This window comes from Natrix helvetica (genome assembly GCF_964273705.1).
Source record: "Natrix helvetica genome assembly, chromosome: Z".
In the NCBI taxonomy this organism is placed as follows: Eukaryota; Metazoa; Chordata; class Lepidosauria; order Squamata; family Natricidae; genus Natrix; species Natrix helvetica.
The window spans coordinates 52,091,692-52,119,195 of NC_138554.1; the positions used below are offsets into that span (position 1 = coordinate 52,091,692).

The 27,504-nt window shown below is 36.7% G+C and overlaps 1 protein-coding gene across 1 annotated transcript; it reads left to right on the forward strand.

Annotated features, from left to right (window-relative positions):
- On the forward strand, positions 1-26,798 carry WNT3 (Wnt family member 3). Its single transcript, XM_081933895.1, has 5 exons — positions 1-137; positions 19,004-19,245; positions 23,656-23,921; positions 24,811-25,296; positions 26,748-26,798. Exons 1-4 carry the CDS (start codon positions 58-60, stop codon positions 25,288-25,290), a joined length of 1,068 nt encoding a protein of 355 aa, XP_081790021.1. The 5' UTR covers positions 1-57; the 3' UTR covers positions 25,291-25,296; positions 26,748-26,798.
- Positions 26,799-27,504: the final 706 nt, after the last annotated feature.

Below are 27,504 nucleotides of genomic sequence, written 5' to 3' on the forward strand. Positions count from 1 at the left end.
TGTTTTTCTGCAAACTTCGTGGAGAGTGCTCTTCTCCTCAGCACCAAGCCTGGACTAATGGATTACCACCTGCTTGGATTAACTTTAGCTTTTTTCTTCGGTGATACAAAGGTCCTAGCCGGTTACCCTATTTGGTGGTAAGATTTCTTTTCTCCTCATCTCAAACTTTTTGGCAGCCTACCTCTTTCCCCCTACTTCAGTATATTTGCATTCTCTCTGCATCCTGATTCATGTTTCTCTCATCATTTTGCTTTTTCAGAATTTGTGCAAAGTTCCTATGTGCTCGCCTCGCTTTTTTCATTTTGGGTGATACTTAAAATATTTTTTCCTTTTGCTTGAAAAGCATTGTGTCTGCCTCAGTCATTTGTGCATCAGAATAATATATTGGAATGTAATTTATAAGCAGCAGGCATTGTAAAGACAATCAACTAAAAGAATATAAATATTAAACTACTATCAAGATTCACTATTTGGTATTTGCCAGCAGATCACAAATGTCTATTAACAGTGCTATGTAAAATGACTCCTTAGATGTGCTCTTTCACTTTAAATATATTTGCTTAATGATGCCAACATCTGCAGAAAAAAATATCAAGAAAACAACCAAGATCTAAGTTTTAACTTCAATATTTTTTGGGAATGACAACAATTTGACATTTTAATTTCCTGCTTGCTTCATAAAAATCTTGACTCCATTTAAGCAAACCAAGAAGATAAAAGCTAAAAATTATTTTGCCAAAGATTCATTTCCCTGTACTGGGACATGGGATGATCTGGGATTTTTTTCAGCAAAACCAAAATTTAGGTTATTAAAAATACTTTAGCGTTTAATAATCTAATGTTGGCTTTTCCTGTTGCTTAATTAAAATATCTCCTTATACTAAAATGTTTTAAACATTTGGATTAGAAATATCAACAGCTTCGAGTTAACTTAATATGGTCTTCCACTACCACTTTCAAAGTTTTCTTTTTATGTAAGTTATTCACTTAATTCCTTTTTAAATATAATCAAAAGTGTGGTATGAATATAAATTTAAAAATGTTTAATTTTGAAAAATAGGTTGTGTTGTAAAATTTTGGTTTAGATGCCTCATATAAATAATAAAGAATAAACATTCAGTATATTTAACAATGTTTTTAACCTTATTTTGTCTGATTATATGAAGATAATTGAGAAAAATTAAATCACAGCAACATCAAAAAATGCTTGTATTTTCCATGCCAAATGGATATGACTCATATATATTAAAGTTCAAAAAGGTTCTCCTGTCAGAATTTAGATTAATCAGATCTCTTTTAGCCTCAGGTTTGATGAAACAAACTTCCTATAAAAGAAGCTGTAAACTATTAAGAATCAAACGTTTTGTTTCAAGTAGAACTGTCAACGAGAAGTGATTCAGAGAATTTAGTTCAGTAAACAGAATCTGTCTGTGCTGCTTATTTAAAATTAAAAATTTCAGGGTATAAAGAAAAACCTTGGTATTTTAGTAAAATTTTGCCCTTCCAATCATACTTCTTAACGTAGAGAGAAGCATTATAAAAAATCTATTTTCTTCCAGTCTGCTTAATTTTTCCCTTCCCCTAAAACCTATTCTTCTGGTAGATATCTTTTGTCTCAAAGAAAAAGGATTAAGCCTCTGGATTTTAAAATACAGACATACATAATTCAACAACAATATGCACCTACGCATATTTTAGGATAATGAAAATTATCTATAGAGAATTTATAAAGCGTCACAGTGACTGAGCTGTGCTTTTGGCTTGTATAGTTGTGTTTTCTAGTACAGTATAGAGCAAATGTAATAATTACATTGAAAAACAAGGCTCAGAAATGAACAAATCAATTATCAATAATTGATAATGAGCTGTAAGTTAGTATATACATTTCATAGCAATCCTCACACCTTATTTTATTACATGTTTTCTAACTTCTAGTCATTCAGTTCCTTTCAAATTCAAGTGATTATTTTCACTTGATGTGAAAGTTTATGTACCTATATTTTGCATTATTTAGCAGGATTTAGGTGAATTGGGAAAGATCTGAATTTATTTAAGTTTCTTGCAAATGTTCAATCCCTCCTCAGGATATAATTCCAGCTGAAGAAGATAGTCAGTAAATAATTGTTTAACAAACAATAATAAGAAATAACAATCATGCACAATTTTGCAGAAATAAGTCAAAGTGCATACAAATATCAATGTATTATTTTATTAATGTATAGAAGGGGAGAGAAATTGTCAGTCATAAAATATGGGACAGCGGTCAACTTTCACATATATAAAAATGGTAACGTAATAATTTACTTCTGCATTAAAAAATAATCCAGCATTTTAAAAAAAGATTTAGAATTCTTCAAACTAAACAGTCTAACTAAATAATGTAATTTTGATCACCTAGCCTTATCTTGAGTCAGTTTGTTTGAGCTACATACTGAAATTCCAGGTGCAAAAGACAATGAGAAAGCTAGTTAGGGATGTTGGGAATAAAAAATGAATATATCGAAAAGTGTGAAAAAGGCAGGTTGCATAGTTTCAAATTGCCTGGAATGGGGAGGGGGGAATGAGGCAAAGAGGAGCAGGGACAGGTAGTGTGGGTTGGGTGTACACACATACATACATATACATATATAAAAGTGCAAAGGCTGGCTGAAAGCTTTGCATAAAGAAGAGAGCGAGCAAGAAAGGTGATACTAGCCTTAGTTTCATTACAATATTTTCATACGTAGTTCTGTATAGTAATACTATAGCACTATTAAATCTAGCCAACTGAGCACAAGAGCACAAATGTATAAAACCAGCCCAAAAAAATGAGATTCTCAGAGAATATGTGCCAGTATTTTTCTCCAGCACTCCATAGCCCATCATCTCAAGTTGTGATGACAGCTGTGTACGCTGTTACATGTCATATATTAGAAGAATATAACTGGATAACTGGGTAAGAGTGACCTGGCCATCTTTGACCCAAGCAGATATTAGGTATGACAGATTTCTCCTGGGCTTATGGAGAAGACAATGACCAGCATAGAAGTCAACTCTTAAATGTCCGTGGAGATTGTCAGTTATCCAGGTCATGGTTGTCCCAAAGGTTCTTTTCAAAAGGTAACTGGATTTCCTTTGTTTTTTCTTTGAAGACATTTTGCTTCTCATCCAAGAAGCTGAAAGAACTGAAGAATCTTCTTGGAAGAGAAGCAAAATGTCTTCAAGGAGAAAACAAAGAAAGTCCAATTGCCTTTTGAAAAACATCCTGGGTCAATTCTTAGATCCAAGACTAAAGGTGCTGTCATATACATGACTTAAATTGTGTCCCATAAAATTAGGATACAAATGGAAAACCTATGTTGGCTTAGATTTCTATATTTGACCCCACCTTAGTAATATTCGCTCTTGTGGAAAAGTACTTCTCCAATATGATCTTCAATTTTCCAGGACCACTTTTGGAAATCTAAAAAACAATGACCTCTGGCTGACCTTTAAAATACATCCCTTGTATATGCTTTGTTTTTTTAAAAAAAAATCGAAAGAGAAAGAGAGGTTGCTGTAGTTGAATTCAGATGCTAGTTTCTCCCAAACCTCCCTGATTTTCAACTGAATGATCGTTACATTGTTTGCTTTTGGTATAATCAAGTTCATTCCATATAGAAATAAGATTTTATAATTCAAGAAAATAGGGAGAGAAGCTTGATCATTAGGACAGGTGGTGGCATTCTCACTTGATTAAAAAGGAGCCAAGAAATGGGAAAAGTCAAAATCTAGAATTGCATCAAACACAATGACATTTTTTAAAAGGAGAAAATCTACTGTGATTTGTTTTTCTTTGTAAATCATGCTTTGGAACTGTGTGTGTGTGTGTGTGTGTGTGTGTGTACATATATATATTTCTTTCACTGAATTTTATAGAGTTTGAAAAGCTTCTGAGAATGCTGCAATATGTGTAAAAAAAAACCACAAAAAAGAAGGTGCAATAATCTTTACAGCCTGGGCTCTGGTCCCTGCAGAGGGCTGCTTTCTTTCTAGAGCTGTGATGGACCTGGAGTTGGATTTGCCTCTTCAAAGTGATATAGTCCAGGACTAATATAACCAGGGGTTGAATGGAGGAAGAATAACAGAATGCCCTGGACCACCTACACAATCCTACTGAACATTCCTCGGTTTATAATTCAACACTTGGTCTTCTTTAGAAAGTATCCTTGAAACCAAGGAGGTAAGGCCATCCAAAATACAGGAATGCCATAGGAATTGTGGAGGGCTTTGGGAATTATTTTTAACTTCATTGGCACTCTTGAGGGGGGGAAATGGACTGCAGTAAGAAGACCTTACCAGCTTCTTAGTGACAGAAGAAAGTACACAGTTTGGATTTACTTATTGTGCTAAGTCATTACAAAAAGCTATAATGTAGTTTGATTTGGCCCTACAAAGTTATATGAATGGCACCATACAAATTCTTTATTAATCACCATTTCTGAACTCTAGTATACTTAGATCTTTTCACTAGAACTCTACCAAAATCAGACTTTCCCTACCTGTCAAATGTGACACAATGCCATCTTGGTGGTTGGGAAGGCAACAATACTTTAGCAGCTGAATTTCATCTTTAACATTTTGCCTGCTGGCTTCAGATATTAATTGACAACTGATGTTGCCAAAAGCCCATTGGCAAATTGGATGCCAGCCAATGGATAAACAACTATTGAGTCTAACCAGTGAGATGAGCCATAATTATGTCTATGCATATCCAAAATCAGTATCAATAACATTTAAACTCCAGATGGTGCAAATGAATTTGGAAATTAGATCTATCAAGGAAGAAAGTGCAGAGATGATTAAATTGGACAAAGCTCATATTCCAGAGCTGAATCTTGGCAGTAGAACATTCACCATAGCTAAAGATCAGACATCCTGATCAACTCGCCAATCTACAGAAACCCACTATTAGAGTGTCCTTTCCCAAGCTGACCTTTTCTAGATATGCTGAATTACAATAGCCATCATTCTCAACCCACAAGGGATTATTCCTGCTGGATATTGATAATCAATGCTATAATTAGATACTTAGAAATAGGTTGATAAATACTGTATTAGGTGCACCTCCATGGCCTCACTTTAAAGAAAGGGTTGGATAAACAGAATAATCCATCTGACGTCTGTCCAATGATTCTGTGAAAACTGTAGAAGTTTTTCAAAGATAGGAGAAAAGCATTTGCACATTCTCAAAGGTATTATTCCATCTCACCTATTAAGCAAACTCTTCCCTCCTTTTTTGTGACCTTTATCTTATTTCAGGCTTTTCATACTTAAACATTTATCCCACTTAAGAGAATATAACAAATGAAATGAGTTGGAAATTCAGGTGTATGATTTCAGGAGTAAGACATTTGGCAACATTCTAGAATCAATAAATTGCAAAGAACATTTATTCCATTATCCCCCATAGTTCCCCTATGTATTCCCTAGATATTTACTGTGTAAAGAATGAATATCTCCTTTCCTTTATTTTTTTAAAACATTTCTGAAACTTTCCATCAGGCTAGCTAAAACCTTAGAAATTGCCAATACTGTATTAATAATTACCATGTTTCTAACATTTCCTATGACAGACATGTATGTATGTACATGAATAGTACAGCATAAAATGTTTAAAATTGTTTAGTTATCTACATGTAACTAGTTTACATAAAGTTGCTTAAATGATGTCCTCATAACTCTATACATAAAATGAAACACTCTGCATTCAAATATGACATTTCCATTTGGCTTTGTCTTCCACAAAAGCGGTTTTTCTCATGAGATGGATTTCCTGGCTAGCATTTATTATTTGGTTTGGTTTTGAAAAGGAGTAGTTACAGGCGTGCTTAATACCCATGGATGTTTGTTCTCAAGATGCACATTTTTAATTTCAGATTTTTTTAAAAAAATCATTCAGTTTAGGCTCCTGTGACCAGAAGTTTTTAAATTAAAATCTTGGATGCCGCGAAACAGTTTCTAGAGTCAGGTATGTTCTTGACTTAAGGCACAATTGGATAAATTTTGGTTAATTTCTTTCCATGCTTCCATCACAATTCAAAAAAATAAAATTTACCTCAATCTTCCTCTGGGGTATTAGGGACAAATTTAAAATAGCCCATCTCACAGATATTGTAACAACACCTTTGGATAAACATTTCTGATGCAATTTATACCACATACAAAATAAATATGGAATAAATTATAATTAGTATTAAAAAGACAGCTAGATGTTAAAAGTTATATAAAACAAACTGACAGTCAGATTTATTTAAATATAAAAGGCTGGGGAAAATGGACAACCCAGTATCTGAATTTTATTCATACTCAAATTGGCTGAAAAGGAAGATTTACAAAGTATTTTTTTTCTGGAATTCAGATCAACTGTTCATTCCTAGGAGTGAAAAGGTTCTCCTCTAGAGCAGCAGAAAACCAACTATAACTCGCCTCCTTATTTCTTTGGAAACTGTTAAGCTCCCCGTGGAATTAGAGATAATTAAATTTTACTCCCGACTCTTGTTCTGTCTGTTCAGGTACATTTAAAAAGGTTCACAGGCCAAGCAGAAATTAACAGACAAACATGTTAGTTTTTAAATTATGGGTTCCCGCCCACTCTAAAATATGATTCTATTATAACAAATTCTAGATTTTACCGTATTATCAGGTTGCGGGATTTCGAAAACATTATGAACACTTTTTGGACGGCTGCTCGTCTAGTCTTCTACACCTTTATGTGAGTTCAGATCGATCGATCGACCTTAGTGAGAATGATGGTTGAATTCTACACGATTGCACCATTACTGCAGATTTATTTATTTTTAAATCGGGTTCGAATGTGATAACTGTTTGCCGACACTCGGGGGTCATTTGCTTCCTGTGAAGTAAGAAACGCGCGTGCTGGGAATTAGGAAAACAGGCTGGCTTGGAGAGAAGGGCCGCTGGCTAGTCGCAAGGGAAGAATGAGGCACGGCAGATGAACCTGGGAACCTGGTGCTCAGGGCGGCCGGAAGGTGCGAAGGGAATTGACCCAACTTTCTGGAATGCAGCTACTAATGTACAGTAAGGGAACAGGGCTCCCGACATAAAAGCTCCAGGCGGATCTGATAAAAGATGACAAGGCTTCTGAAAAATGTTTAAACCTGTTCCCCTTCCCCTCCTCTCCTTTCTTTGGGCCACGACAGGGGAGGAAGCGTTAATGTACTCTTAACATTAAAGCCGATTAGGAGAGCCAAGACTCAGAGTAGGAAAATAATGAAACACTTTTAAAACTCATCCTGTTATTTCTAAATCGGCCACCGAGATTATTATTAAAACAAAGAGTTGGTGTCCTAGGTGCCTGGTGGGATTTAGATTTCTCAGACTAAGGAATTCTCTTCTAGACATATAAAAGGGGAGGGGGGGATCGTCTCCATTTCAGCATCTCCTTTGATTCAGATTTAGTAACATGAATTATTTAGGAAAGCAGACAGATTAGCAGTTAAAATCACAAGCAAGTGAACTCATAAAAGGTAAATTGTTGTTATTTAACTTGATGCTTTTGCAATAGTGTATTGTTTTATTTTGTACTTTTATTTACAAAAGCTTTCCAAATGCTGAGATAATACATCATACATTCATACATCATTTGCAATCTAATATATAAGAAAACAAAGTAGAGAAACATTGAAAAAAATAATCTCTCAAGGTTTTTATTACCATTGATACTACCTTTGACTAGTGTTAATTATGCAATTGCCTTTTCATTTAGTGTGCTGTATGAACAGTCATTGTTTGCAGAGTATGGTTTACAGCTTTATGAAAAGAGCATCTGGCTTTTTTAACCTATTATGGTTACAGAAATTGGCTTTGTGCTACGCAGAATCTATTTTCACTTAGTTCAGATGTTGAACTGATTAACCTGAACTCACTGGAAGAGTTAAAGGATATAGCCAAGATATGATTAATTATGAATAATCATGCTTTTAACCTACCTAATTATCTGAGTTCATGCAACCAATTGAACCAACATAGTTTTTCACAAACCACTAAATAACAGCTGGACAATTTATTATTCAGTCCAACATGAGCCTTCTATCTTTTTGTGAGGTATACTATGCACAGTGCTACTAACTGATTAAAACTCAAGCTTTGATTAGAAAGAAAAGAAAGAAGCTTAAGCTATTGCAACTCATTCATATCAAAGTAACCGCAAGATAACACATTGTAAGTAATGAAAATAAGGAGGAAAAATATCTGATTCTGAAGAAACTAAGCATTAAATTCAAGGACACACATCCCACAATATAATAAATTAAAGAGATTGGGGAACAGCTGTATTTTCCTTCCCTTCAGCCTCCTTGGACATTGATGGTCTCCTTTACAAAATGAAGTCAGGCAAGAAAGATTACTGGAAGAGGGAGGAACAACTCATACTAGGAGTCTCTAATGTTTACTGTAGAGGAGATGAATATTTTCTTCTGGTAACATCCTTGGAGTCTGCAGAGTTGACACCCACCTCCAATACACTTGACCCTTTGGCACAGATTAAGAGGGGTGTTGGTGAGAGGGGAGAGAAGGAATGAGAATTTTTTTTCTTTCTATAACTTCCTTTACTTGGGATGCAAGGCCAAGGTTATAGACTGATATATGTTATATACTTCTCATTAATTTCATGGAGGAGATTTCACTTTTACTTTTTATGTGAGACTATAAAAATGATGACTGAGTTCACATACTGTTGTAAGACATAATTGTTTGGTTTGGGCTTAGCATGATGTTTGAAGCCAACCATTAATATGTTTTACTTTGTAGTGTTAAATCAGCCAGTTTTGGCTTGTTTAACCGACAATAATGCAATGTATGAATTTAATAGGTTTTTATGATTTGAGGCTGCCCTATATCAAGTGAAATAATGAGTCTGAGTAAAGTAGAATTAACCTATAAAGCAATCCCGTTGTTGTTGTTCTTTTATATGGCATGGGCACACAAATAAAAATAATATGCCCAGAATTACCCAGATCTCATGGCCCTATTGGTTTATTTGTTTTTTTTTAATTACTCTATATTTTAAAACAAGCTGATATACTCAAACCTCAAGGATGACTGGCATGCTATTTTGTCATAGTTAAGTGCTCTCTCTGTGCAGGTTGGAATCTTCCATTCACAGTGTATTCTCATGAGTGCTCCTTGGTGTCAGATCTTTATTCAACCAAGAGTGCTGATTCTGAACAATCCGAATAAAGAACTGGCATTCTTTCATCCAAAACTAGTTATTGGAGTATGTGTATTATATAACTCCTGAGCAGAGTAATGTGAATGGGTTCATATATTTTATTAATTTCAAAATATATTTTGATTAGTTTTAGCTTAGTAAGTTGTGCAAAGAACTAGGTAGCATTTTACCGTATTTATAGGATAGATACAGAATAATAGAGTTGGAAGGGATCTTGGAGGTCTTCCTGTACAACTTCGTGCTTAAACAGGAACCCCTATAACATTTCAGGCAAATGGTTGTCCAATCTCTTCTTTAAAATTTCCGATGTTGGAGCCCCCACAACTTCTGGAGGCAAATAGTTGTACTGATTGATTGTTATATCTGTCAGGAAATTTTTCCTTAGTTCTAAGTTGCTTCTCTCTTTGATTGCTTTCCACACATTGCTTCTTGTTCTACCCTCAGGTGCTTTGGAGAATAGGTTGGCCCTCCTCTTCTTTATGGAATCCTATTAAATATTGAAACACTCCTATCATGTCACTATTAAACTAGACATACAACTGTTCTCCATGTTTTAGCCTCCAGTCCCACAATCATCTTTATTGCTCTCTGCATTCTTTCTAGAGCAGAGGTGTCAAACTTGCATCATCACAACATCAAGTGACATATCACAATTCCCTCCTTCGCTAAACCGGGCGTGGGGGTGACTAGTGTGTGATGTATCCGGCCCAGGAGCCGCAAGTTTGACAGTCCTGTTTTAGAGTCTTAACGTCTTTTTTATATTATGGTGACCAAAATTGGATGCAATAGTCCAAGTATGGCCTTACCAGGTCATTATAAAATGATAATAACACTTCACGTGATTTTCACTAGTGGCGAATATCTGTAGCTCAGATGTAAGATGAGGATGGCTCATTCTCCGAGCTTGTGGGTTGGTTTCTGAATGTTTCATAAAGGATAGGTAACATATTCAGTGTAATAAATAGCAGAACACTGAAAACTCCTAAATTACATTGAAGATGTTACCTACCTTGGTAACGAAATGTTCAGTAACCAATGCACAAGCTCAGAGAATGAACCTTCAACCACACTTCACATGATCTTGATTCTATCCCTCTGTTACAGTGGTAGGTTCCGGATTCCGTTGCAACCGCTAAGGTTGCAATGGGGCCTGGCGTCGTCCACATGTATGTGCACAGTGCGCATGTGCACACATGCGGTGCGCGCCTATGTCCTTACCTCAGCAACGCTCCAACTGCTCAGCGGAGCATTGTGCAGGTACCGTGTGCTCCGTGCACATGCACGGAAGCGCCAAAGAGCTCAAATACAGGTAAGGAGCTCGGGCGAGCAGGTGGGTCCTCCGGAGCACCGTACCAGAACGGTACCCAGTGCTCCAGGCAGGCACCGGTACATCTGTACCAGGGCATATTGCCTGCAACCACCACTGCTCTGTTAATGCACCTCAGAACTGTATTGGGTTTTTTGGCAGCTGCGGCATACTGCTGGCTCATATTTAAGTAATTGTTAGCTAGGACTACAAGATCCCATGTGCACTTACTACTATTGAGCCAGATATCACCTATTTGATACCAGTGCATTTGGTTTTTCTTGTCTAAATACAGAACCATCATTAGCACCATTTCTGGCTTTAGAGTTTACTGCAGCCTTCGAATAATCAAACAAGAATGTTCCAACTTCATGTCAGCCATACATTTGGATAGGGTGGGGAGCACACTTGGTGACGTAACTTGTCATTTCTCTTTGGCAGGAGGCTTGTAGCAGTATTGGTGCCAACAACTTAGCTGCCTGGGTGCTAAAAATAAGTCATTTCTTGCCCTCAAGTCAGGTTCCCTCCAGAGTTAATAACAACAAAGCAAGCAGCCTGCTAAAGAAGAGTTATCTCAGGCTAATCACCTCCCTGGGGCAGAGAGCTTGTCAGAGTTCAGGCAGGCAAACAGGTGATGCTGTTCCTAAAGCAAAGACAGAGAGGATTGACCACAGCTCTTCCCACACATGCTCATAGAAGATTCAGTCCTGACCTGCCAACAGGCCTGATATCCTCTCCTGAGCATTTTCAAAATTTGAAGCATATTTATTGTAGAAAATATCCACTGGAAATGTCTATGAAGATTCTCAGTCATACAGATCATGGTTGTCCCAAAGGTGATTTTTTTCAAGAGGCAACTGGAATTTCTGATTTTTCTTGAAGATGTTTCACTTTTCATCCAAGAAGCTTCTTCAGCTCAGAAGATTTGATTTGATCATCCAGGAACATACTTTCTCAGTAATGCTACTTTAGAAGTCTAAAACCCAATGGAGATAGTTTCATGGAACAAGGTTAGTAATGTTTGTTAGGGTTCAGTTAATATCAGTGTAGTCCATTAACTAATTTTCAGTTCTAGGCCGAAGAATCAATTTACGTTAAGAAGTGCTGGATTTTAAGAATCTTATTTTAAGAAGTGCCTATCTATGTTAACTGATTTTTAGTCAACAGGACTAACAGGACATTTTTTTAAAAAAAAGTGAAAATGGCAATCACAATCAAAGCTACAGCCATTTTTATGTGTGCCATAGAGCTTCAATTGCACCATCTAGGACTCCATCTTCTTCTCTCTTTTTTGCCACAACCTGCAGACAATCCTGCCCACCACATACTCCACTGGAGGAAAGGAAGAAAGATTGAGGGGATGCCATCTCTAGTCACATTTTTGCTGTGCACCCACTTACTGGCATTACTAGATTACCTTCAAAGGAATGCAACTTGTAAGAGAAAAGTGGGTCCCTACCTCTGCGCTACTCTTCATTGTAAATACATTTATCTCCCAATTCCTTTTATGCTGGTGAATGCCCCAAAAGGCATTTAGGGGCAACATCTAGCATTTTAGGTTTTATTTTCAATATGGTTGGAGGAGCTGGGAAAGATGATTAGTGGTGGCCAAATTCAGAACTGACCTTACTCAGAAACAAATTCTATTGGGTTGATGGAACTTGTTTCCACAAATTGCCATAGATGCTCCAGGGTACCTTTTGAATGTACAGTTGTGGGTGATTTTGTGTTGCTTACATGGTGGGCTGATTCCATTGTGGAGGTCTATAGTAGAAAACTCCCATTATAGGGACAAGAGGATTTAAGCATCTTCTAATGAGGTAGCCAAGGAAACGGCCCACTAGGGTTAAGGATGCCATCAACCCCTGCGGTTGCCCTTTAGATAAGGAGCGCTCTCAGCTGGGAGAAAAGAAAGGATCACAAGGAAAAGAAGCTTTGGAAACTCCTTAAGACATCTGAGGCTGTTGGACACTCCTCTTGTTCTGTCCTGCTTGCTTTTATAATAAAATTCAGACAATGGCATTTGTTGACACTCCCCTGCATTCAAGTGGGAATGCTGGAGAAATTCTCAACTTTTCTATTTCTTCAATAATATTCAGGTTCCATGCAAGCTCCTTGGTCTTATTTCTGGAGCAGCACACCTACCTTATTTTAATTGTTATGGACTTCCTCTTGATCTCTCCACATATGGAGTTTCTTCCAGTTCTTAGCTACTCTTTTTTATGCAGATAACTGATAGATATTTAAATAAATCCACACAAAGAAAAATATTATTCTGATTATGCAAGTGTAATGTCATTCCTTTTGCACTCTGATTAAATGAAGGTGTACATACTGTATGTACACAGCATCAAGTAATGAGTAAAATGATGGAAACAGAATTTCCATTCATTCCACCTGGGCCCATCCTAAAATTAATTTTAGAGATTCTAGAAGATAGTCCTCTAATATTGTGTAATGTTGCAATGGCAAAATGATGTGTGTGAATATATTAGATTCTGGAAAAGAGAGAGAAAAGCACCCTAGAAATCTTAAGTCATACTCTTAAGATTATGCAAACAACATCTGTATTAATATTTTATTTCATTTTTTTTCAAACATGGGGTTCAAATTTTGATATTTTGCACACTTTGCAAGTTTACAGTCTCCCATTTTACAAGTTTTAGCTTGGTTTATTAGTACTGTTTTGTTACGGTTGTTTTACTTATATAAGCCATTTGTATATTTAGACAGACAGGCACTTGATGTTAATACTTTAGGGCTAGTTGCCAATGTTGACTTCCCTCTTGACTGAAAATGTGGTTGCATAGGATTGTGATATGAATAGCTCAACGTAAACATATCAGTTGGAGGAATTAAGCTAAAGGAGAGAAGGTAAGCAGGATAGCAGCTGATATGATCCATGCTCATTTGAGAGCAAAAGGAAAAAAGAGGAGGTTGGGAAGCTACTGTAATTAGTTTAATTAATTTTTCAGCTCCAAAAGGAATAAGATGGGCATTATCCACATTACAAGCAGACATGGAGACAGTTTTTTCCCTTGTGCCATCACTCTGCTGAATACCTAATTCTCACAGTACTGTCTTATGCCTAAGTATATTTAACCATTTAGTATGGCTGTATTACTATTATCCTTCTCATCTTTTTTATTACCTTTTCTTGTTGGTATCATTATTAGGATTATTATTACTCTGAGAGTTTATGCACTGGAGACAAATTCCTTGTGTGTCCTGCTCTGTTCTGTTCTGGCTAGGTTACGTCTGCATATAAATACATTATCTAATAACTCATCACATAAAATTATGTTGTAGTTTCATTGGTTTGGAGTAAGGGGTATGGGTGAATCAGATCATTTTGCCTACATTGTAATCCATGTGCTTGTAATTTGTTTGTTTGTCAAAAAAATCCAGCAAATATCCTTACTATTTTATTTCAATTCAATCAATGATTCTACTCCCAAATTATATTAAGCCTTTTTCTCTGTACTATATGTGAACCTACTGTGGCTTGGTAAAACAGATAATATCTTAGCCATGATCAGCTATATCATACATATAATCAAGTCAACAAGGTTTGTTTGGTCTGTTCCTAACTTGTTTTTCAGACACCCATAGTATTGCTAGCCATACTACTCCAAATATTCTATCAACTTTGGGGTATCAAAGCCATCTGTTTTCTATTTTTTGTGTGATATGTTTTTTGCCCAAGTATTTGCTAGGAATTGGAGAAAGATCTTTGTGTAATGAAATTAAATGCCTGCTTATTTACTGAAAATCAGGAATATGTTATAACCTTTCAGACTAGCACATTAAAAGTTATAAGCTTTCACAACCTAATTACACCATGCATCTGATGGTCTGTGAATTATAGTTCACAAAGATATGCTAATAACACATTTAATCTGAAAAGGTGCTATCAAATTCCTTCTGACATATGGCTTCCATAGACTAATACAGCTCTCTGACCATAGTATCAATTTATTTATCTCCCACCTTTATTGTTTTTATAAATAACTCAAGTGGCAAACACAGATAATGACTCTTCTTCCTCCTATTTTTCTCCACAATTACAATCTTGTGAAGTGAATTTGGCTGAGATCGAGTGACTAGTGCAAAGCCACCCAGCTGGTTCTCACACCTAAAATGGGATTATTCTACTATTATTCAACCACTACACCAAACTAGCTCTCGTGAGTTCCTGGGACTCTTTACTGTGGCGTGTCTCTGTCTGAGTTCTTGGTTTTTCTGTTTCTTTGTTGGAAACCTTGTGGATTATGGAGGATGGAGGGCTGAGTGCTTTGCCTGTTTGTACCTTCATACATGTATTTACCTCCAAAGGAAGCAAGGAGCAAAAGCAATTCAGAACCAGCAATACAAGTGAGTGGAGTGGATAATTTATCATGACTGCATCCCTCCTTTCCTTCAAGAAGCTGCAGGATGCATTTTTCCATTTCCCTCCCCTGTAGTAATCCTGTGGAACATGCTGAGAACTAGTGATTCAGGCAAGAAGCTGTGAAGCTAAGCCATTAATTCTACATTACTGATTCTGGTCAAAGGACAATAAACTTACGATGTTGTATTGGTTCGCAGGTGATAGTACTGGCATGTAAAACATGAAAATGAAACAGAACAATTCATTTTATATTTATGTAGCAAATGGGGAATGACCTGCTGTAATGGGCTGTGAAAGTAATGTTAGGAGACAGGAGGAAAAGGAGCTACAGACTCGGCAGTGGCCAGACAAGAAATATCTCAGCCCACAGAAGAAATGGGGGCAGAAAAAGCATCTCAGTAGGGACGCTTTCTAATTCTCTGGAATTAAGGCAAGGAAGGGGAGAAGGGCTTTCAGACTTGCATGGTTCTGTTACTGCAACCTTACAATAAAGGTAAGTATTAGTATTTATGATTTTGGTTACTTATCTGGACTGCCTGGAAGGGCTGACACCTGCTCATCCCAAATTAGTGCTGAGAGTACTCCGGATAGCCCCCCAAAAAAACCCTTTTTCCCAATAACTTATCTTTTTGAGTAGAAGTGTAAGATAGGAATAATCAATATTTCTTTAATGGGCACTACATAACACTCTTTGGGCTTTTGGTTTGCTAATAATTGATTTTAACTTTGGATAGACCCTTTGAATATGGAAAAAATAATAGAAAGGTGCCACTTGAAGATTGGCTGAAAAGTAAAGTATTATTTTCTAGCACTTAGTTTTCTAAAAATGCCACTGGACCCCATTCCTAGGCAATGAAAGAGCTAGAATATTGGCTAACGATCAATATCCCCAATGTTCTCTCTAAATGGGTATTTTATGACTGGCCATGCTTATGTGGGGAGCTTGTTAGTGAATAGGGAAGACCCTCCCTACTAGCAGCAAGCATTGAGGACATGGGGTCAACCTTTCAAATTGTCCAAGAGCCCTCAAACAATTGCCTCTCTTTAATTACCACAAACCCAACTGCATCCAACTTATTTGATAACATTTGGAAATACAAGTGTTTGTCAACAGCTGGATTTCTATCCTTTATTGGGGAGTGATTAATGTTTCTCAATATAAATCAGGCTTATGATATTTTCGTCTTCCACCTGCAAACAAGATTACATGTTTCTCTCCAAATGTAGGTGGTGAGATTATTACTTTTCTTTTTTTAATTATTAATTTTACTATTTTCCCTATTGTTCTATGTTTGAATTTATAATAGGTTTAGAGAGACTCTTCTCACCACTCCATACATTTGTTATGCAGTTGTTGCCTAATGCTTTTGGGATTTGGATGACAGATCTAAAAATCTATGTTGACCAGAGAGGACACAAATTGAAATTCATCACATATCATATTATCTGGGTAGGAAAGATTGAATAAAAAAACAGAGTTGATGGAATTAAATTGATCATAAGTCACAAAGGCTTTGCTAGGTCAGACCATGCAGCACATCGAGGTAATAAAATTCGTCTACAGGTACTAAACCCCAGAAACTCAGATTCAGCACTTTTTCTTGGATAGCTCCCTTTGCAAGAAAACTGACCAGCCCAAGTTCTAAACATTCATCCTTTTTAAACAACTAACAATATGACTTTTTCAAATATTTAAACACAATATTCATTGTGCTCCATAGAACACCCTAATATAGCAGGTTTGTTACTTATGAACCTACCAACCATGTAGTTAGGAAAGCAGCACCTTACTAGGCTTAAGTATTAATGGCATCAACATACACGGGGGCCTTTACAGAAATGTACAGTACAGGTAGTCCTCAACTTACAACAGTTCATTTAGTGACCGTTCAAAACAAAACATTGAAAAAGGTGACGTATCATTTTTTACAATTATGTCAGTTGCAGCCTTCCCATGTTCATGTCATCAAAATTCACTCACTTGCTAACTAATATTTTTGATAGTTGCAGTGTCCCAGGGTCATCTGATCATTTTTTGCAACTTTCTGACAAGCAAAGTCAATGTTGAAGCCAGATTCACTTAACAAACGTGTTACTAACTTAACAACTGCAGTGATTCACTTAACAACTGCAACAAGAATGGTTGTAAAATTGTTTTGCTTATCAATAGAAATTGTGGACTCAATTGTGGTCATAAGTCAAGGACCACCTGTATGTGTAAGAGGAAGAATATTTCCACAGGGAGAAAGCAGAATTTATAGTCTATATTCTGGCAGCAGAAAAGGGGGTGAAGGATATGAATTACAAGACCCCCAGTGCATTCTAGAGGATTGATGGGGAGGGGGGAATCCTCTGGCTTCACAAACAGATTTTCTAAAGTACCCATACTTCCTGAACTTTGCCATCATACCCTATGAAATGAATGTGTAATTCTAATATTTTCTGTCTACATCTGTGCAAATAAGAAAATTTAAGCAAGTTAAAAAATAAGTCCTAAAGATAACCAGATTAATATGTTGATTTCGTAGTAAGGCTAAAAAGATATTTTAGTGGTGTTAATAGTATCCATTGAGAACGAACGAGACATTGTGATTACGATGTTGGATTAGGGCTGGTAAAAGTCTCCCTTAACGCCACAGGACCTCACTCAGCCTCAGCCCAATCCACCTTGCAGAATCTTTGTGATAGGAATAAAATGAAAGGAGATTCTTGGGTAAGACAAAATTTGCTCCTAGGGAAGAAGCAGAATATAAATCTAAAATTATATTCATTAATGGGGCAAACCATAAATCAAAGAAGAGATAACCGTTATCTCATTCAAAAGCAACATCTTATAATTCTTCAGAAAGGGTGCCTCCAGGTTTTAAGAGAAATATTTTGAATGATGGAATTTAAGATGTCTGAGAGAGAGAGAGAGAGAGCACTTTGAACTTTATGCCATGCTGTAATAGTTTTTTGATAATTTATATAATTATGTTTTGGCATGAACCACTTAGGCAGAATTAATGCTTATCTGACTGTGAAGTTCAGCAGGCATAGCATTGGCATCAGATATAAATTTTATCCCAGCCAAGTTGGGATATTTCCAATTCCCAGCACATTTAGCCAATGTGGATTGGATAATGCTATTATAAGTAAGTGATGTAAAATTAAATGGGAACTTTTGCCCAGAATCTGTTTCAAACATATTAACAGAAGCATGGCTTGGGATTTCATATAAGGTGATTTTTCTGGCCATTTTGTGTTAAAATATCCTGGTTTCCTGTCTGGATTTATTCAAACAAGAACATTCAACATATAAACCAAATCATACACAGTTTATGCAGTTAGATTTTTTTTCTAACTATGAATATGAATATTCTAAATATTTTTCTGACTCTTCTATGGTATCTATCATTGCATCTTTAAATTTATTTTCCAAATTTACTTTGTCTCGTTTTATTTAATTTATTATTGCTTGTTTCTAATCAACTGGATCAGTTCTTATTTCTCCTTCCCTGCCTTTCATAATTTTATTCATTTTTAAGAATTTTTCAGGAAAAAAACATTTTCAGCAGAATAAATTATTAATCAATTAATTATCTGCCTACCTCCAATGGGTTATGAGACAATCAATGTAATTCATAAGTTGTTGAATTCCAGTGTTATTTAATACAACCAACGGTAAGGAATGATAGCTTTCAACAATATATTGAAAACCACATATTGCTTACTTCCTTATTGCAGAAAAAATATTGCTCATTTGAAAAAGAAAGTTGAAAGACAACTGAGATCTTTTAAACAAGTTATCCTGGATCAGTATGTAAATTACCGATTTTATGCTAGAATGTTTCAATATTATGCAAAAATAAATCTAACAAATCTTGAGTAGAAATAGTTGAAGGAAGCATTTGACTAACATATCTACGCTACAGATAAATCAATCATTTCTGAGTTTATCTAGAAGAAAACGTAGTAATCATTGTATCCTTCAAGAGAAGAACCTATGAATTAATTATGTGAGATCCACTTTGGACAAACATACGTTGCTGGAACTTGACATGTTGGAGACCCAGAACACTTTCAGCTATAGACTGTATCTATTCTCTCCATGCAGGTCCCTTGCATTAGGCCAGCAATATACATCCCTGGGCTCCCAGCCAATTCTCTGTGGTTCAATTCCTGGCTTAGTGCCTAAGCAGCTTCGCTTCTGCCGAAACTACATTGAGATCATGCCTAGTGTGGCTGAAGGTGTGAAGTTGGGAATTCAAGAGTGCCAACATCAGTTCCGGGGGAGACGTTGGAATTGCACCACCATTGATGACAGCTTGGCTATTTTTGGGCCTGTTCTAGATAAAGGTATAACACATGGTATGCTGGGGGTGGGGGGACATTAGGCAACGTGTTTTACATGCTGGAATATTAGCTTCTGTGTTCTCCAAGTATTAGGAATGTTGTGGGGTCAGGACTGGGAAAGGCTCTGACATTGGGAGAATCAATTTCATCAGAGCAAAAAATGGTTAGATGAGAATAAAAAAAAACAACCTCCCAATACTCACATATTGTGATTAGCCATAGTTGATTTCCTTATCCTTGGTTGAATAAGTCATTGTGATTTTAATAAATTCTGCATGCTAGATCATAAATATTGGGTTGTAAACCACAAATGGCTTATACTAAAACCAAAACATTGTTATGACATAGTGTAATTTATGAACTCAGACTCTTTTAAAATAGTTGCATATATTCATGGTTTGAGTCATATTAAAATCTTAATATGAATTCTATAAACTGAATTCTAATGCTTCATGTGAATTCAGTTTCACACTGAACAAACACATAGTCCTGAACAAATTAAAGGAAATATACTGTATATGTCAGGGAAGCAATTATTAAGAGGATGGTAAAATATTCCCAAACATACTTTCATAGGGAAAGAGAGAAACCTATTATTCAATTATTGAGTAAACCAGAACCAAAGTCTCTCAAAGTAAGTGCAAGTCATAACTCCAAGGTTTCTTCTTCTTCTTTTTTCCTCCAATGTCCTCCAGTCTACATTCCCAACTGGGAAGTAACTGAGATATCTTAAAATAAAATAGTCTTACTTGTAAGAACTGACCATTTTGTGAGAATGTAATTGCACTTCAATTGTATACCAGCAGTCCAGAGAAAATTATTAGGAATTGCAAGTCCCAAAGAATGAGGCTTTATTATTTATGTTAAAATTTCTGAGTTTACTGAATATATTTTCTTCAGACAACTGAAAAAAATGAAAAGGGTATTTTAAAAATGTGGGATTTTCACACAGAAACTAATCACCATCTAGAACACTATAATACACTATATATAAAGCAATGGAAAAGATAGCAGTAATTTTTATAGATATGGCAATACCTTGAGGAAGGGGATGGTAGAAGAACAGAGCAAAAAGAATTGGAAAAATGTAAACTATAGAGCTCTGATGAAAGAAATAGGTAAATTTAGCAAAAGTTTATAATGAAGCAAATGTTTATGACAACTAAATATTTTGGCTTTATCAATTGTGAATTTTAAAAAACATTTAGAAAGAGCACACATTACTTGCTACATGTTACTTGCATAATTCTTAGGTTCCTGGCTGGAACTCGAATTTCAAATATGTGGTTCGCTTTGTTTGTTCTTTGAACTGTTATTAATTAATAAACACAAATAATAATTTTAGTTCTATAATTATTACTTCATGCAGTAAGTTCCAATCAAGCGAAACAGAAGGGCTGCAGAAATGCCATGTTTTTGCATGATAAATACAACTCATTTTAAATTTTCTTTACATGTAAAGAGAAGGAAAAATGTGCATATCTCTTTCATATTAAAAAAGAAATAATCCTATACAAAAGTAGCACTACTATTTTGAATATAATATATATGCCAATCACTAAATAAACATATCCATATTAGTTTTTTGGCAAAATCATGTAAGCACTAAGTACTTACATTTTTTCAGAAGCAATATTAAATAATTTACTTGTTTTTACACAGATACAAAACACACCTCCAAGTCAGTGTTTTGACTTCTGGTGACTGCTTAGGGAATTTTTTTTGGTAAGCTTTTTCAAAAATTGGCTTGCCATTTCCTCCTTCCTAGATGAAGAATGAATGACTGGCCCAATATCACCAGCTGGCTTTGTGCCTAAAATGAGACTAAAATCCACAATCTCCTGGTTTTTAGGCCAATGCCTTAACCCTACACCGAAATAACTATGAGGACCATTATTTCAAACATTAAAAAGCAGGACTTCTACAGAATCACATCCAGAAACTATTATGTATAACATCACTATATGACTGTTGCTACTTACAAGATCTGAGATAGTAAATTAGCTATATTTAATAGACATATTACTTGTTTTGTTTTGGCTGAATGAATAAGGAGCTCCAATTTAGTTACACTCTTTTCATTAAGAGAAGCATCCATCTGATCTGGAAATCTAGCAATGTAGCAAGAATTGTTCTGTGCTTTACATCCAGAAAAAAAAAGGCTGACAAACGCAGCCTGCTTAGTATATCAATAACTGATTGGCATCTTAAGAACTTCCTGTTTGGATGACTTGCTTTTCACTAAAAGGGTAAATTTACTTTAGCGTGGAGATGCAGATTGATATGCATATGTTTCTCTGTGCAATAGTTATGTTGACATAAATAACTAAATAGCATAAATCCTTGAATGCACATGTGACTTTTTTTCCACTGTATGATCATTTGTTTTGTATAGGGCAACCGGCAAATATGTGAGCCCTACACAGGAGTCTCTCCTCAGAAAATGTTCAGCCTAAGAAAGTAAAAAGACAGGTGAAAGGGTTGAGGTGTGGGTGGGGTGTATGGAAAAAACAACAACACTTGGGTCACATGGTATGCTGAGAGGTTAAAATGTGTAACCTATTTTTACAGATAATTGTTTTAGAATTCCATAGCAAATTAAGGAAAGGAGCCTGCCCATATTTCTGTGGAACAAATAAGTACAACAAAACCTGTATCTCGAGGGCTTCTGTGTTTTGAGAAAAGAAGAGAGACTGCTTGGCTTTGCAGGCTGCAAATGGCCTACAGCATTGTGATAACCCAGCAGTGTTTTTCAGCTGTGACACAGATGACAAATTTGCATTTAAAGAGGAGCTGGGAGCTAAATGGCAGAGATTTCAAGGCAGCACAGTCGGTGGGGAGGGAGAGAAAATGAGCTTATGGGCAAGAGAAAAGAGCTAAGCTGCAATCCCCACTGTGCACCAGAGCAAGGGATATCATTCCTGGCCTCGAACTGCTTCACAACCCCGCACCATTCACACGCCCTTTGGCCACTTAAAGCTCAGGAGGGGAGAAACAGCATTAGAGGACTCAATAGAGATTTCCGAGCCTGACTGGTGGGCTCTCAGGGGGATGGCAGGGCAGGGTGAGTAGAGGCCCCGTTGCCAAGGGGTGGCCGCAGAGAATGCCAGCATGGGCACCACTGCGCCTGGCGGAAACATTCCACATTATGTGGGTAATACAGTGTGACACTCCACAAACAATGGCAAATCGAGTGTCCCAGCAGGTAACAGGGTCTGGATAGGAGGCCATGACAGTGAAGCTCTGTCGAGTCCCTAATCCACTCAAGCTCTGCTCCCCCCTTGATGCCTCTGAGAACTTCAGTTGTATCACTGGGAAACCTCTCCCAGCCACCCCCAGCCCCCTTTTCCCATCTACGAGAGAATTCCAGGGTATAATTGAGAGGGGGTTAGTGGGATGTGGGCTGATTCTTCTATATACACAGGCTCCAGGACAGTTTTAAATTACCCCCTGGATTCCCACTTTGAAGATAGCATCCCAGATCCAGTTACTCTGGTTCATTCCCAAACTGTGAATCCTAGAGTTCTGCCTAATGAAAAGCAGTTGCATTCTCCCATTACTCTTCCTTTTCAGAGACAGAACCATTTACCTCGCTGGAGCCTCGCATTACTTACTGTCCTGTTCAAATGTTTGCTGGGAACAATTATTTAAATTATAAATGCCACTATTTTAAAAACTAACCTCAAAGGGCCAGAAGACTCTTCAAAACCAAGTCAGAGCAGGGCAAAATGATAGTCCGCATCTTCTCCTTTTTCTTCTCTTCCTCTTTTAAAAGGGGTGCTTTTCCCGATTTATGGCTTAGGCTCTGGCTTAATGCAGTGTATCAAGGCAGCTCAGCTGGTACTTTATTAAAATTAATGAAACTACAAAACCAGACAAAAATAGAAAGGAAGGGCAGTCGTACACACACATTTAATGCTGTAAATGTAAATGACTTATCCAATTATTTGCAGGAGATTGTTTATTGTAACCAACTATGATTCTGTTTTGCACAGAACATATTCACTGGATCACCTTAATGCTATGCCAGCCACAATTGTAGAGGTCAGATATTTCCTATGTCATTCTGGAGAGATCAGCTAAATAACTTTCTCATGTTTTGCTGCATTGTCCCACATACTATCCTTGTGCTCTGTTCTAATAACATCTTTGCTACTTAAGAGCTTCAACTGGCCCAGGAAAAAAATATTTTCATGTCTGAAATAAGCAAGACAATTGCTAAATTCTGTTCATAGAATGTGAGGGTCACTTCAGTGTAATGCTGGAATTAACCTGTGATTTCTGGTGCTATGTAGTTACAAATTGAATTACTTTAGTTTTTAATTATTCATATTCCCATATTTTTGTTATATCATGGAATAGTTTTGATCGAGTGTAACTAAATAAATTGGGTCTTTCCACCTTCTTTTCCAGCTACACGAGAATCAGCTTTTGTGCATGCCATTGCCTCTGCTGGTGTAGCATTTGCCGTCACACGCTCGTGTGCTGAAGGTACTTCCACTATTTGTGGCTGTGACTCACACCATAAGGGACCACCTGGCGAAGGATGGAAATGGGGAGGCTGCAGTGAAGATGCTGACTTTGGGGTACTTGTCTCACGAGAGTTTGCAGATGCCCGAGAAAACCGTCCAGATGCTCGCTCTGCCATGAACAGGCACAATAACGAAGCTGGAAGAACAGTGAGTGGTTTCCCTCTTTATATTCTTCTGAAAAAGAATGGGCCACAAATCATTTTTGCCCTTCATTCCTGGGGATTCATGGCTGGAAAGTTGGTCAGCACAAGAGTTCAAATCTCAGCAGCCCTCTGATCCAGACTAAAGCACTGTTGATGGCTTCATTCAATGGCAGATAGAAATGTCTCCCTCTTTTCTCCTTATCAGCTGCAGCCATTCAAGGCCTGCCATTCAATCATCTTCTTCCCCTTGTCACCATAGCTCATGACCCACCAAGAGACAGAAGAAAAACATATAGAACCCTCTGCCCTGAGAGCAACTGTGTGCCCATAGAAGTAGCATTTCTGGAGATTAGGAAAAAGAAAGTAGATAGGTGTGTATTTGATGACTCAGGCAAAGGGACTAGCCAGTTAAAGAGATCAATTACATTTTTGGCTTATCCAAAATTCCTGAGGCATTTGCTTAAACTATCATGATAAGGGAATGACTGCCTGCATCATTCTCCAGGCAGGTTGTAGTGACTACAATTTTCATCACCCCTTGTCAACACAGCCATGCTGTCTGATGATGATTCGAGTTTTAACACTTCTAGACAGCATGAAGTTGGAGAATGATGCTTTTTTAAAATTATGTTCCTAAATTCATGCTATCCCAATTCATTATAAATTATTAAAATAACATAATTCTGTTATAATTTTGAGGAGTGCAATGCCCTAACAGTTTGATTAACCATCATTGGTCAAACTAAAGTTATTCCTCTAGAAGAGAGGACAGATGTGTTTGTCTTTTTAGTAGCAGGTCAAAAGGCTGTAAGGACAAAATTGTTCTAATGAAAATGGCATAGAGGAAATCCTAAAAGCTTGACTCGCCTGATTTTTTGTTTCCTTTTGCACAGACTATCTTGGATCACATGCATTTAAAATGCAAATGCCATGGCTTGTCTGGCAGCTGTGAGGTTAAAACATGCTGGTGGGCCCAGCCAGACTTCCGGGCCATTGGTGACTACTTGAAGGACAAGTATGACAGTGCTTCAGAGATGGTGGTAGAGAAGCATCGGGAATCCCGTGGTTGGGTGGAGACACTGCGTGCCAAGTATGCCCTCTTTAAGCCACCAACCGAGCGTGACTTGGTCTATTATGAGAACTCACCCAATTTTTGTGAACCCAACCCTGAGACTGGGTCATTTGGTACAAGGGACAGGATGTGCAATGTGACCTCACATGGGATTGATGGGTGTGATTTGCTCTGCTGTGGCCGTGGCCATAACACTAGGACAGAGAAAAGGAAAGAGAAATGCCATTGCATCTTCCACTGGTGCTGTTATGTCAGCTGCCAGGAATGCATTCGTGTTTATGATGTTCATACCTGCAAATAAAAAAAGGTATGTGTGGGGCAAAGGACTACCTAGAGCAAAATAGATATTTTGTTGTTGTTGCAATAGTAGCTAAAGAGTTTTGAGAGGGAAAGTGAGTTTGAAGTTCATCTCCATCCTAAGCAATCTTAAATAACAGGCAGTGTGGACATGCTTCACACCTGAAACATCTGTGAAGACTCCTGTGCTATCATTATATGACATGCTCAGGAAATACAAAATGCTCTATAAGAGCAATCATTATTAAATAAAACCTTACATGAATTTTAATGCAATGAATTTAGAACTTTCCCTAAGTTAAGGCTATAGAAGACTTCCTTCCCAATGTTTTTGGCATTAGCTACTATTTCTTATACACAAGTATGCAAAGTGGGGTCCCAAATGTGATCTTCCTAGGATAGTTGCTCAGCAGATGACAGAAGACACTGGAATATGGATATGTCACTATCCGAATAACTCTTTTAAGAACAGAGAATAGCATTCAACAGGACAGTAAACAAAACGTAAGAGGCTGAATCATACGGGGAGAACAAATAAGGTGGTGTGTGAAATATAGAAATAAATAATTCTGTGAGTACTGAAAAAAAAATATTTAGGGAAACACATTCCAGATATAAACACTTCTTAATTAGATTGTCATTAATACAAATACAACAGCTTTCTCAGCCTTTACCACCTTTCGGATGTGCTGAAGACAAGGCCCGTAATTTCAATTGAGTACTCATGCTGCTTGGAACTTTTATGTCTGGGACTCACCAGTGTGGGGGGGAACTGAATTATGAGCAAATGGAAAACACAGAAAGCTGTTGTTCTACATAGCAGAGCTATCAAAATTAGGATCCTATCACTATTCAATTTCCAGATTTTTGGAGGAGATATAAATAGCAAATTGACTATAAACCATTTCTTTCATGACTTCAGTTAGAAGGGTGGAGACTTATTAAATATGTAAGTCATAAATCAAACTCAAATAATAAGTCAAGTTCTCTGAAGAACTTGAATACCTGTCCATTTTATGCTACGTAGCTTGTCATAATAAGCATTTTAACATATAATTTTTTAATTTTGAACAATGGATCAACACAGCACAGATTATTAGAGAAAATTTGAAGGAACAAATATGCTTGCAAATGCAATATGTTGCTTCCGTGCAAAGTGTGAAATGCTGTTAACACAATAGGACACAATTTGATTGAATGCAAAGTTGTTTAAAAAAATCAAGGGTCAATGGACTAGTTCAACTATGGAAGAATAGGGTCAATCAACAGACTAACCTGTTCCTCCCAAAGTGAATCCTATTTCTATCTCACCTTGTGAAGGTTACTAACTTAAAGAAAACCAAATCCATTCAGAGATAAGAGAAACACAATTTAGATTAGGAAAGAACTAGGAAAGTTCATGTCACAACAAAAAATTGTGATCATTCATTCCATTTGCTTATTAATTTTCTGTGGAAATAGCTCTATGGTATTGCTGGAGGATAAAGCGAAAGTGAATGACTGCCTGGAAACATAATAGTTAACATTCCTGACTCAGGATAATGGAGAAGAAAAAAAGATAGCATGCCCAGCTTCCTTCTCAACTAAGGCAGGCAACGATGAAATAAACTCCTTGAAAACAATCCAACCGGACTTCTTCAGATAGCCTACTTAGCAACATCTGCATTTCTTCTTGAACAGGTTACATTATGGCGGCTGACAATGAGTCTGAAGTTCCTGAGGTAATGTTCCCAATATTTAAAGGTTATTTGTTTTGCACATATGAGAATATATTTGTTTAAAAATCCCTATGAAAGGAGTAAAGGTGTTGCAACTGTGACAGACACTCATTGTAACTATTCATGGTAGTAAATGATGTTCAAAATGCAGAGGAGGAAGAGCCAGGCTCAAAAAAAATGTGAAAGGAACAAACTCAAATGATAGCAGGTAGTTTTTCCTAAACACTTCATCAAGTGCAGTTATTTTATGAATAATTTAATTTTCCCTCCATGTCCACATTCATACCCTGCCCTATAATCATGTTTTTTTAAATCTGCAACATAGCTTGGATTTTGGAGCTGAAATGTTAGAGTGACAGCATTTCATTTTTTTTCAACTGACCAAGCTTTTGCTTAGTACAACTTTTAGTCTTCTGACCAACAATGATCCATCATAGGGAAACACACATCATGTTTAACATACACAAACATATACAGTATGCATACCCACAAACTTTCAA